The sequence below is a fragment of the Rana temporaria genome, chromosome 1 (assembly GCF_905171775.1).
Source record: "Rana temporaria chromosome 1, aRanTem1.1, whole genome shotgun sequence".
In the NCBI taxonomy this organism is placed as follows: Eukaryota; Metazoa; Chordata; class Amphibia; order Anura; family Ranidae; genus Rana; species Rana temporaria.
This window is the reverse complement of record NC_053489.1, coordinates 249,715,907-249,728,537: the sequence shown is the minus strand read 5'-3', so window position 1 is coordinate 249,728,537 and position 12,631 is coordinate 249,715,907. Positions and strand designations below refer to the sequence as shown.

The 12,631-nt window shown below is 40.5% G+C and overlaps 1 protein-coding gene across 1 annotated transcript; it reads right to left on the bottom strand.

Moving 5' to 3' along the window:
• Nucleotides 1-11,289: 11,289 nt before the first annotated feature.
• Nucleotides 11,290-12,381, bottom strand: LOC120924894 (taste receptor type 2 member 40-like). The gene has a single exon (XM_040335873.1). It carries the CDS (start codon nucleotides 12,327-12,329, stop codon nucleotides 11,322-11,324), a length of 1,008 nt encoding a protein of 335 aa, XP_040191807.1. The 5' UTR covers nucleotides 12,330-12,381; the 3' UTR covers nucleotides 11,290-11,321.
• Nucleotides 12,382-12,631: the final 250 nt, after the last annotated feature.

Below are 12,631 nucleotides of genomic sequence, written 5' to 3'. Positions count from 1 at the left end.
CATTGCTCACCTGTCAAAGCCAAAAAATAACTAATTTGTTAACTAATGGTCACAGCATACACTTTCAGCATCAGCATTGCAATCACAATACAGAGAATAGTTATTGTCAGAATCAAATATAGGCTTACTTGCAAAATCTCATTTAATGTGAGTGCTGCCTGTCTGCTGGCCATCTCCTCCCATAATTTCCTGGATTTCCTACATGCTTTGCAGCCTCTCCTCTACTAAATTACTTTTAATTTCTAAGGACTCTATATCCCATGATACCTTGCTGTCTGGAAGCATTGATTCCTATACTGGATCTGCCTCCTTAAACCCCTCCTCCCAGCACCAATGCAGTTCAGAACACGTGCTCTGTGAATTCTGCAACACGGCACTGCCTATCAACAAGGCACAGTAAATACATGTCTAAGAATTCCAAGAGAAAAAAATGTCATCAACACACCAAGGATTTCACGAAAGGGGTTAATTTTCGAGGTCACATGATAAACATACAGTTGTACGTTTATCATGTGACCACGGAAATAAATCCCTTTTCGAGGAATCCTTGGTGTGTTGATGATATTTTCTTCTCTTGGAATTCCTAGACATGCATTTACTGTGCCTTGTTGATAGGCAGTGTGGTGTTGCAGAATTAACAGGCCTATGGTCATTACTGAACCCAGCATTACTGAATAGTCAGTTTCTTGAATGTGTGCGTAGGCAATATTGTGCGTGAAAGAATTCCAAGAAATACATGTGCCAAGAGCTTTAAAAAGTAAGAGTAATAGGAGTAGGCTAGAAATAATTGAACATCAACTTGGAAATTAATACATGATTTAAATGTTGACCATAGATATGCTTTAAGTAGAAAAATAAAATAAAAAAATATACTTAACACTGCCGAATGTATATTCACACAGCTTGCAGAATCTGAAAATATATATTGCAGTAATTTTTTTCAGAGTTCCAAAACATTAAGAGTAGGGTTGTCCTGATACCACTTTTTTAGGACCGAGTACAAGTACCGATACTTTTTTTCAAGTAGTCGCCGATACCGAATACCGATACTTTTTTTTAATGTCATGTGACCGTTTTCAAACCACAATACAGACCAAAGATATTTTCTTTAGAATTATGAAGAACTGGTACATCATGGTGTGGGGCTGTTTTTTAGCATACGGTACTGGAAAACTACATATCATTGAAGGAGTGATCACTGTCAGTGCAGCTCATCGGTGCCAGTGCCCAAAAGTGCAGCTAGCCAGTGCCACCTATCAGTGCAGGGAGGCAGCTTATTAGTGCATCTCATCAGTGCCACCCAATCAATGCCAGTGCCACCTATCAGTGCCATCCATTTATGAGTGCCATTCAATCAATGCCAGTGCCACCTATCAGTGCCATCCAATGGTGCCATCCAATTTGTGTTCGATGTCACAAAAAAAAAAAAGTATTCTATTTTGGTATCGGGAGTATTTGCGCGAGTACGAGTACTAGCGCAAATACTCGGTATCGGTCCCGATACCGATACTGGTATCGGTATCTGGACAACCCTAATTAAGAGAATGGTTTGATTCCTAGTTAATGACTTTTCCATAATGTTTAGTAGTGTTAATTTAGTTACTACAGGAAGACTAAACAGGACATTGCAGTTTCAAAACCCGTAAAAGGAGCTTTGACCGTAGCATTTTCCTGTAGTCATTATGCTGGCCCTGAAACAAAGTTAGTTACAAGAGGTTCTAGGGGCAAAGATAAATTGCCATATCAATTGGTGTCTGAGGCCTTGTACAGACGAGGGAACATGTCCGATGAAAACGGTCCACAGACCGTTTTCATCGGACATGTCCGCTCGAAGATTTTGGTCTGATGGTTGTACACACCATCAAACCAAAATCCCTGCGGACAGACAGCGCGGTGACGTGGCGGTGACGTTGACGCCGCCACATCCGCAAACCCGGAAGTTCAATGCTTCCACGCATGCGTCGAATCACTTCGACGCCATGCGCGGGTTCCGATGGACAGGCTTCCAGCGGACAAGTTTCTTAGCATGCTAAGAAACTTTTGTCCGCTGGAAACCTGTCCACTAGGCCAGAAAATTGTCCGGTCGGCCCTACACATGACCGAACATGTCCGCAGAAAATGGTCCGCGGACCAGTTTCAGCAGACATGTTCGGTCGTGTGTACGAGGCCTGAGAGTTTGGAATGTCACAACACCACTGTAATGGGTCCCCTTGAAATGTTGGTTTCCACAATTTCAATTGACATGAATGTCTTTATCATGCTAGCCTAATCAGCCCATGTGTTGGACTATTTGTTGGACCATTATCCAGGAGGTTCTTGGATTAAGAAGCTCAGATTGGGAAATGTTTTTGTGAGTAGGTCCATGTTTATGTAAAAGAGGGTTGGGATCCAACCATTCTCTACCAGGAATCATGGTTGATACAGGTATAAGAAAAAAAGTTATGGGGACAGGCAGATATATATTTTTATATGATATATATTTTTATTTTTATCCTTGGGGACATAACTACCGGTCTTTGTGCAAGCTTCAGCTAAATGTAAGAATTTAAAGCGGTCTCAAGAATTGTTTGATTTTAGCTATGTGATCAAAGGAAAAAAGTGAGTAAAATGAGTTATCTGTCTCAGCTGTTCACCCCAAGAATTTCAGCAGACCTATTTCTACAGGATCCCAATAGACCAAATAGACACTAGCAATATCTAAAGATAAAGGTCGAAGCATACTTTCTAAAATGGAGTACTTTTTAAAAAGATTTCAGAGGAAAAAGTTCAAAGCAAATAAATGTTTCAGAAAGCATACTACTGTCACCAAGGAACTTCTGAACATATTTTTCCACCCACATACAACAGGAACATGATTTCTTCAGACTTATACATTACCTGAATAGTATTCAAATTTGTTGAAGCTCCTGGCAACAGGAAGCTAATTTTTGTGGCATATGATTTCCAAAACAAACAAGCAATATTTCGCAGTGTAACTTCCTTTTGGATTTATAATTATGAAATCTAAATTAATTTGTTATTCATTCAAAGTTTTAATACATTTCCATAATAACTCATCATGTACATCATAAAAGACCGCTTAAGTTTCTTCCATACTTTTCTCAAAATAATTTGTTTTACAGTCACCTAGTTGGTAATTTAGTGCATTTGTTTGCAAGAACACCATGACATTTTTAATTATGCCACTGATGATTGCTAATTGTGTCTGAAATTTTTAAAGCAACATAGAATTTACTTATATTACTTACTATACGTACTTACGTATATTACTTACTATACATACTAAATTATTTAACTGAGTTATTTTATGTTGTTGGCAGATAACTTATGCACTGGAAAGATAGTATGAACCTACAAATTCATAACCTCTTACTTCATTTTAATATTAGCCTATGTACAAATGTCACATAAAGTATATGAAGAGAAAACATTAAGTCTAGGGGGAAGAATAAAGAAGAGGCAGTAGACAATGTTTTGATTAGGAATATTGATAACGATAATATACCAGTATAGTGAACTAAGCCATTTTTTCCGATATTCCCAAGTCAGAAACATTTCCAGCAATAGACATTAATTTACATTATTTAACATGATTAATTACAGATATTTATATTTTAACTATTTTCAATTCATTTATTTTGAAAGTATGAGTATACTTGCAGTAGTCTATCTTCATACAATGTCTGTCTTGCTTTAAAAGATTGTCTTAGACAGCTGGCATCTGACTTCATTTATGAGTGTGTCATTCCTGATTATTATATTGGCCTTTCAATAATTACTAAATTATTTCTGTTACAGAACTGTGTTTATTGCAGGGTCATATACAAGTCAACCAACATCTACATCAGGGTTTCTCAGCTAGGGTTCCCCCAGAGATACTAGGAGCTAAGGGTTCCATGAGCAATGAGAAATTTCTGCCTTTCAGATAAGTTCACACTCTCACTGTTGATCCATTTAGCTATCTGTAAGGGGGTAATTCTTCACAATGACCACAAGTGTTAGGCCGGATACAGACGAAAAAACATGTACGATGAAACCGGTCCGTCGGACCGTTTTCACCGTACATGTCTGGCCGGGGATTTCTGTATGGTGGCTGTACTCACCATCATACAGAAATCCGCGCGTAAACAATACGCGGGGCGTGTCCGCGCCGTCGCCGCCACGATGACGCGGCGACGTGGGCGGCCCTGCCAGTTCAATGCTTCCACGCATGCGTCAAAGTCATTCGACGCATGCGAGGGATGGCGGGCGCTCGGACATGTACGGTAGGTCTGTACAGACGACCGAACATGTCCGAGCGGGCAGGATTTCAGCGGGCTGTTTTAAAACAAGCCCAGAAATATTTGCCCGCTGGAAAAAGGCCCGGCGGGCAAATGTTTGCTGGAATCCTGCCCGCTCGGGCCTACACACGACCGAACATGTCTGCTGAAACTGGTCCGCGGACCAGTTTCAGCAGACATGTTCGGTCGTGTGTACGGCCCATTAGGAACATTCTTCCCAAAGACCGTCAAACTAATGTTTCACGAATTGTAAATATAATCGTTTTTAGCAGGGGATCCCTGACATTGGAAAGCTATTTCAAGAGTACCTCTTTGTTGAAAAGGCTGAGAAAGACTGATCTACATACTGACACATGTAAGTTACCTGTATGTGTTTAACTGGCTCACTTTGTGGGAAAAAAAACAGGATTTAAAATCTAACACCAATCCAGATTTTGTGTTCTGTTGTCCTTAAAGTATTTATAAAAGTTCTATTGCATCAATTTTACATACCTTATTACTAATTTCAAGCGCCTTTCCAGGTCTCTGAATTTGGTTTGCATTGCCAAAATTCTAGTAACCTCTAGTGATGTATCAATGGTTAAGATTTTAATGAACAACCTCATTTATATGTCAGCCTGCCTCCTTTTAATTAGGGAGCATCATTGCTCCAGGGCTAATTGTATGTGTCATGCAAATTAGAATCCCATAGCACATACAGATGACAGCTTGGCACCACCCTAGACAGCTCCCTTTAGGGAAATTCAATTTGAGATTTGGAGTGATGTTTCTCCACCTGTGATCTATGTGCTAGAAATAGATATAATAAAATAATAGTAATGCAGTTGCATGGTTTGTGCTGTGTAGAGGAAATAATACTTGCTCTTGGTTAATACATTTTAATCAGTTGTGGTAGTCTCGGATGTATGGTTAAAGGAAAGTGATAAAGGGAAGTACCTCTATTAGATCTTTTCTGTGGTCTCTGTTACTGTTGGAGGGACTTCCATTCAATTTCCGAGACAGGAGGTGGGTGGATATTATTTTTACAGGACATTTAAAGCAGTATTGACCCAAAAGCAAACATTTGTGATATTGCATTCTACCAATTTTTTGATGTGATGGGTGCATTCATTTTCTTTTTTAACCACTTAAGCCCCGTACCTTTAGGCAGCTAAATGCCCAGGCCAGGTTTTGCGATTCGGCACTGCGTCGCTTTAACAGATAATTGCGCGGTCGTGCGACGTGGCTCCCAAACAAAATTGGCGTCCTTTTTCCCCCACAAATAGAGCTTTCTTTTGGTGGTATTTGATCACCTCTGCGGTTTTTATTTTTTTGCGCTATAAACAAAAATAGAGCGACAATTTTGAAAAAAATTCAATATTTTTTACTTTTTGCTATAATAAATATCCCCCAAAAACATATATAATTTTTTTTTTCTGAGTTTAGGCCGATACGTATTCTTCTACCTATTTTTGGTAAAAAAAATCGCAATAAATAAATTTATAGCGTTTACAAAATAGGTGATAGTTGTATTATTTATTTATTTTTTTACTACTAATGGCGGCGATCAGCGTTTTTTTTTCGTGACTGCGACATTATGGCGGACACTTTGGACAATTTTGACACATTTTTGGGACCATTGTCATTTTCACAGCAAAAAATGCATTTAAATGGCATTGTTTATTGTGAAAATGACAGTTGCAGTTTGGGAGCTAACCACAGGGGGCGCTGAAGGAGTTAGGGTTCACCTAGTGTGTGTTTAAAACTGTAGGGGGGTGTGGCTGTAGGTCTGACGTCATCGATCGAGTCCCCCTATAAAAGGGATCACTCGATCAATGCAGCCGCCACAGTGAAGCACGGGGAAGCCGTGTTTACATACGGCTCTCCCCGTTCTTCAGCTCCGGGGAGCGATCGCGAGGGGGCGGTTAGAAACGAATAGCCGCGCCCTCGTCCCGGATCGCTCCCCGCGGGTTACCGACCACCGCATGTACCGGTGGGGGTCCCGATTGGACCCGCGGAAAGGCGGGGATGTACATGTACGCACATATGCCTGTACGTGCCATTCTGTGGACGTATATGTACATGCGGCGGGCGTTAACCAGTTAAAGTGGATGTAAACCGGATTCATGAAATTTGAGCTGGGCACATATATCTGTAGTGTTTTCTTATCTATATTCAAAGCACTATGTCCTGTAGCCTTCTCCTGCACAGTAGCTCTGTTCTCAGAGACGGCAGCCTGAAGTGTGTGTCCTGGGAAGTTGCTATAAATAGATTAGCAGACAGCTTGCCGTCTCACAGCAAAGCTCTGAGCATTCCTTCCTTCCTTTGCCAATGTGGAGTGGGGGTGTGTGCCTTTCCTCCAATCAGCTGTCTTGGCTGTATGCCAATAAATCACTCCCAGTGCTGATCAGGAAGAGAAAATCTGTAACACGAAGAGCACTTTCTAAAGGATATACTGTATACAGCTGAAGACAGCAGATATACATATCAAACTTATGTAGTGAGATTTGTTTCATCTCTGTGTATCATCTGAGGCTGTTGACTTCACTGGGTATGTGTGAGGGTTTACATCCACTTTATGGCTTTCTTTTTCGTTGTTAGTGTATTTAAATCTGCTAGTTCATCTAACACTTCCCTCCCCTCTGTTCAAAGGTTCCCCTTGCGCTCATTCACTTAGAGTGTAGGCATTCTGTTTTAATGTTTTTTATTGAAATTACAAACAAATAAACATTTAAGAGATTTAACAACGTGAACAGTGAACATTTCGGGAATTTTTTTTTGGCATCTTCTAACCTGCACATCTGTTACAGCTCATTACTTGGCGAGCCACATCAGGAAAAAAAAAAACACAACAAAGTAACATTCCTGTAACCTAGAAATAACGATAATTATGTTTTGGTTTCCATGTTACACCTTCAAGAACTATATGGGGTGGACCATGTTAGCATAACTGTGAGGCCGGTATCCTCTTTATCATTCATTAGGAAATCAATGGGATCTAGATATACAGACCATAAATTCAGCCTTTGAATGCTTCACTCATTACTGGTGATTTTATAACGTCTATCTCCCTAGCACTAGAGGGAGAGTATAGGGAAAGTTGTAATCCAGAGAAAGAGAGGAGAAAAAGAAAAGAAAAGGAGGAAAGAAGAAGATGAAGAAGAAGAAGAAGAATAATAAGAAGAAAGTGCACTCCATAATATAAACCTGTCTGATCACTGACAAATCACGAGAAGTCAGACAAGAATTTGATCCAGTGTTCCCAGACTTTTTCAAACATAGCTTTGGATGCTGCTGAGTTACACCTCCTTTATGGGGCATAACTTTACGCCGGATGTATGACTTTACGCGCACTGCGTCGGACGGACGTACGTTCGTGAATCGGCGTATCTCCCTCATTTGCATATGTGAATAGAAAATCAATGGGAGCGCCAAATACGTCAAGCGTAAATATGCGCCCACTCTACGCCGGCGTAGGCAAGTTACGTCAGTCAGATGAAGCCTATTTTCAGGCGTATCTTTGTTTCTGAGTCAGGCGCATAGATACGACGGCGCATATTTGCACTTACGTGGCATATCTCGAGATACGTCGGCGCAAGTGCTTTGTGAATCCGGGCCTATGAGTTTCCCTGCTTGTCGAGTGTAGGCATTCTAATGCAAGATGTGTGTTACTGGCAAGATTACCAGGTGAAAACAGAGGGGGGGAAAAGACAATGTAGCCAATGCATCTAATGATTGGTAAGCTGCATAATATTTCTGTGTTTTGGGTTTAATACTACTTTAAAGTTGAATTCAAGCCAGGAAGCACATCATTTTATTAGCAAGCTACTTGTCTTTATAAAAGTATTTTTTTACAACCCTGTCTGTTTTGTCTTCTTATTAGGGCATCTTCTGTTTTATGTGACTGGGCACTGCTATTTTCTCTCAACACAGTGCTGCTGGGGCAGGTGTTTGCCCTAAATAGAAGTGGTGTCACCTATGCTTTACCAAACAGACAATTTTGGGCTAAAGGGTTGCACTCCAGAACATGGGGCCAACTATGAATGTTGACCTTTGAATGTTGTTTTCTCTCGGTTAGGGAGCTGCAGGTGAGGCATGCTGTTAGCTAAAGAAGTTAATGACTGTTCTCATATAAATGCAGATGCATCTCTGCATGCTTTTACAATGTGATTTTCCCAAGTGTGAGCACAGCTCAGTCTGGTAGGATGTGAAACCTAATTTGTCTCTGCTTATGGAAATCTTAAATGTCTTGTTCCTCCCCCAGCTTGTGAAAGAAGAAGCAGCACACTGTTAAACTCATCTATTGGTTACTTTTCTCTCTCCTTCTGCCAGTATGGGTTTTGTTACCATATAAGTACTGTCTGCAGCACACGTGACTGTCATCTTGTGCAGCTTTTCTCTCTTTCCAGTTCTGAGCTCTGCTATTTAGGAATTGCAATAGGCTGATACAAAACCGAATTCAGCTACTTACACTGTTTTCATTTACAAAATAGACATAACATTTTTTATAACCACATTAAATTTACACCTTTAGCTGAAGCTTGCACAACAACTGGTATTTATGTCCTCAAGAATATTTATCTGCCTGTCCCCATATTCGTTGTTCTCATACCTGGACCAACCATGATTCCCAGTAGATAATGGTGGGATCCAACCCCTATTTTACATAGACACCATTTAACCACTTGCCGTCGCTGCACCGCCGAAATACGTCCACAAGGTGGCTCTCCTAGGCGAGACCACGTAAATGGACGTCCTGCCTATTAGCCGCCACTAGGGGCGCACGGGCGCCGCCGGAGGCGCGCGCGCGCGCCCCCCGCTCGCCCCCGACTCCCGTGCGTGTGCCCGGCGGGCGCGATCGCCGCCGGGCACACGCGATCGCTCGGTACAGAGCGGGGAACGGGAGCTGTGTGTGTAAACACACAGCTCTCGTTCCTGTCAGCAGGGGAAATGCTGATTTTCTGTTCATACAATGTATGAACAGAAAATCAGTGTTTCCCCTAGTGAGGCCACCCCCCCCCCCCCACAGTAAGAACACACCCAGGCATACTTAACCCCTTCCCCGCCCCCTAGTGTTAACCCCTTCACTGCCAGTGGCATTTTTATAGTAATCTAATGCATTTTTATAGCACTGATCGCTATAAAAATGCCAATGGTCCCAAAAATGTGTCAAAAATTTCCGAAGTGTCCGCCATAATGTCGCAATACCGAAAAAAAAATCGCTGATCGTCGCCATTACTAGTAAAAAAAATATTAATAAAAATGCCATAAAAATACCCCCTATTTTGTAAACGCTATAACTTTTGCGCAAACCAATCAATAAACGCTTATTGCGATTTTTTTTTACGAAAAATATGTAGAAGAATACGTATCGGCCTAAACTGAGGAAAAAAAATGTTTTTCTATATATTTTTGGGGGATATTTATTACAGCAAAAAGTAAAAAATATTCATTTTTTTCAAAATTGTCGTTCTATTTTTGTTTATAGCGCAAAAAATAAAAAACGCAGAGGTGATCAAATACCACCAAAAGAAAGCTCTATTTGTGGGAAAAAAAGGACGCCAATTTTGTTTGGAAGCCACGTCGCACGACCGCGCAATTGTCTGTTAAAGCGACGCAGTCCCGAATCGCAAAAAGTACTCTGGTCTTTGGGCAGCAATATGGTCCGGGGGGTAAGTGGTTAATACGGAATGTATTTAAAATCATATGTCCATCCAAAGCAGATGAATCTGATAGGTGTGCTATCAATCAGATTAATCTGCTTTGGATACACATATGATTTTAAACACGTATTAAAAGAAACCTGTATTCTGGTCAATGTATACCTTAGTTAAGTTTGCTTCTATCAATAAAAAATGTTTAAAAAAAAGTAAAGAAACTTGATTGAGAGTTCTAACCTCTAACTGAATTTACTGGTATAATGCTTGTTCCAAATCTGCGTCTCATAAAGATTTACCTCCGAAAGCATTGAATAATGGCAGACCCTGGATTTCTATTTCTTTTACAGCTCCCTGTCAACCTCCATTTCCCATTCTCTTTAGTCTTGGAATAAGACAATTTTCACATGGCTAGGCATTGTTTGGTCAAATCAGTGTCTTCTCATCAACTACCAGGCTTCATTAAAAACGTTCAATAATTTTATTTCGAACAAGACACAGCCAAGCTTAGTTACTTTAATTCTCATTAGAGCAAAGTGGGATTGGGTACACCTCATATACAATTAAAATATATGGTTTATAAATTGGATTCAATTAGAAAAGGTAATAACACGAACAAAACCTAAACCAAACCCTGCGATTGGACTTAATTAATATAGATAATATATGCAAAACACTATGGGGCAGATCCACATACATCTGTGCTGGGCGCAGCGTATCTAAGATACGCTACGCCGCTGTAACTTACTTTTAGTTGGTTTGAATCCTCAACGAATCCGCGCCATAAGTTACGGTGGCGTAGCGTGTCTCTCGCGGCGTAAGGGCGCGGAATTCAAATTCGGCGGGTAGGGGGCGTGTTTCATTTAAATGAAGCGTGTTACCGCGCCGAACGAACAGCGCATGCGCCGTCCGTAAAAACTCCCAGGGTGCATTGCTCCAAATGACGTCGCAAGGACGTCATTGGTTTCGACATGAACGTAAATGGCGGCCAGCCCCATTCACAGACGACTTACGCAAACAACGTAAAATTTTCAAAATTATACGCAGGAACGACGGCCATACTTAACATTGAGTACGCCACCATATAGCAGCTTTAACTATACGCCGGAAAAAGCCGAACGGAAACGACGTAAAAAAATGCGACGGCTGGTCGTACGTTCGTGGATCGTCTGAAATAGCTAATTTGCATACTCGACGCGGATTACGACGGGAACGCCACCTAGCGGACGCCGAAAAATTGCATCTTAGATCCGACGGCTAGTTTTTTCATCTAGCCGAGATGCCGTCGTATCTTGTTTTGAGGATTCAAAACAAAGATACGACGCGGGAATTTTTAAATTACACCGGCGTCATTTCTTTGTGGATCTACCCCCTTATATTCTCTTTAGGAATATGCTAGTCATACCTAACGAATGGACAAATACCATAAACAAATTTTTGTAGGTGGGAAATTTACTTTTGTAGTTTTAAGTTTAATAAAAGAAATAGTTGGCTTATTTGTCTTTCCTTTTTTAAATAAATGTACAGAACTAAGTAAATCTAAGGACACTTGTTTCAGCCGGGGACTTCCAAAAATTAGAACAATAGATTGTGAAGGAGAATAACTATAAATAACTATCAAACAGATGCAGAACCCTGGGCTGCTGGGAGGAAAGGCATCTACAAACATTAGAATTTCTGATATATAGAAGAAAATATATAACAGCAGAAGGCAGCTTATCGTCCTTGCTGCTCGAATCCGACCTTGAGCTCGTGTACTCAGCTCTCCATTTACATTTCTGTCAGAATTGTTATTTAACAGTGACTTGATAATCAGTCCATTGGCAACAGTGACTAAAATTAGAGGAAGAGAGCAGCTTATAAGGTTACAGGCGAGGAAGTAATAAATATTCAGTTTAGCGACACTTATTTCCTCAGTCTCATTGCTTGAGGTGTTTAAATTTGGAGTATCTTTGTTCAAGTTCCAGGCTGCAGGGATGCCAGTCGCCATTGCCATAAGAAAGGAGGCCAGGAGAAGATGGGGTATTAGTCGGGAAACTGCTAACTTAATCCGAATGAGAAGTGGATTTGTGAAGATAACAATCTGCAGACAATAATTTACAGATAGACAAACTGTGAACCAGAAATTGGAGTAAATTGGAATGTTCAGCATGATTGTAAACAAAGTGTAGATCTCATCTGAAAAGTAGAGTTCACTGTTGAGAAAGCTTAGGAAATCATTTGCCAGCATTAGGAACTGAAACAGAACATTAGTTGCACCCATTGTAACCAAAATAAGATCGGAGGGACTTAAGGCCTTTCCCATGATTTTGTCAAAGATGTTCACAGTGATGATGAGTGAGTTGGTGAAGACACCTATTATGGTGCTGACACCCAATATAGTCATGGAAACTAGAATGAAGACTGAAAACATTAGAAATTAACATCCAGATTCAGTCCTCTGAGCAGGCAGGCAAAATGTCACATATATGTCATTGCAAAATGCATCAGCGTATGATTTCTTGGTTCCATAGGATGCCTGCAATGTTTTATTCAAAATACATAAAATAGAAATTTATGTAAACATAGGCTAATATCCTAAATTAATTGATATAAACCCCTAGCTATCATACAAGTCCAGATGTAAATAGCAAATGCACTGTAGCATATAAAGTTAAATGATCTATGATGTTCTTATATTGCAAAACATTTGTAAAGAAAATGCATACCTGTGTA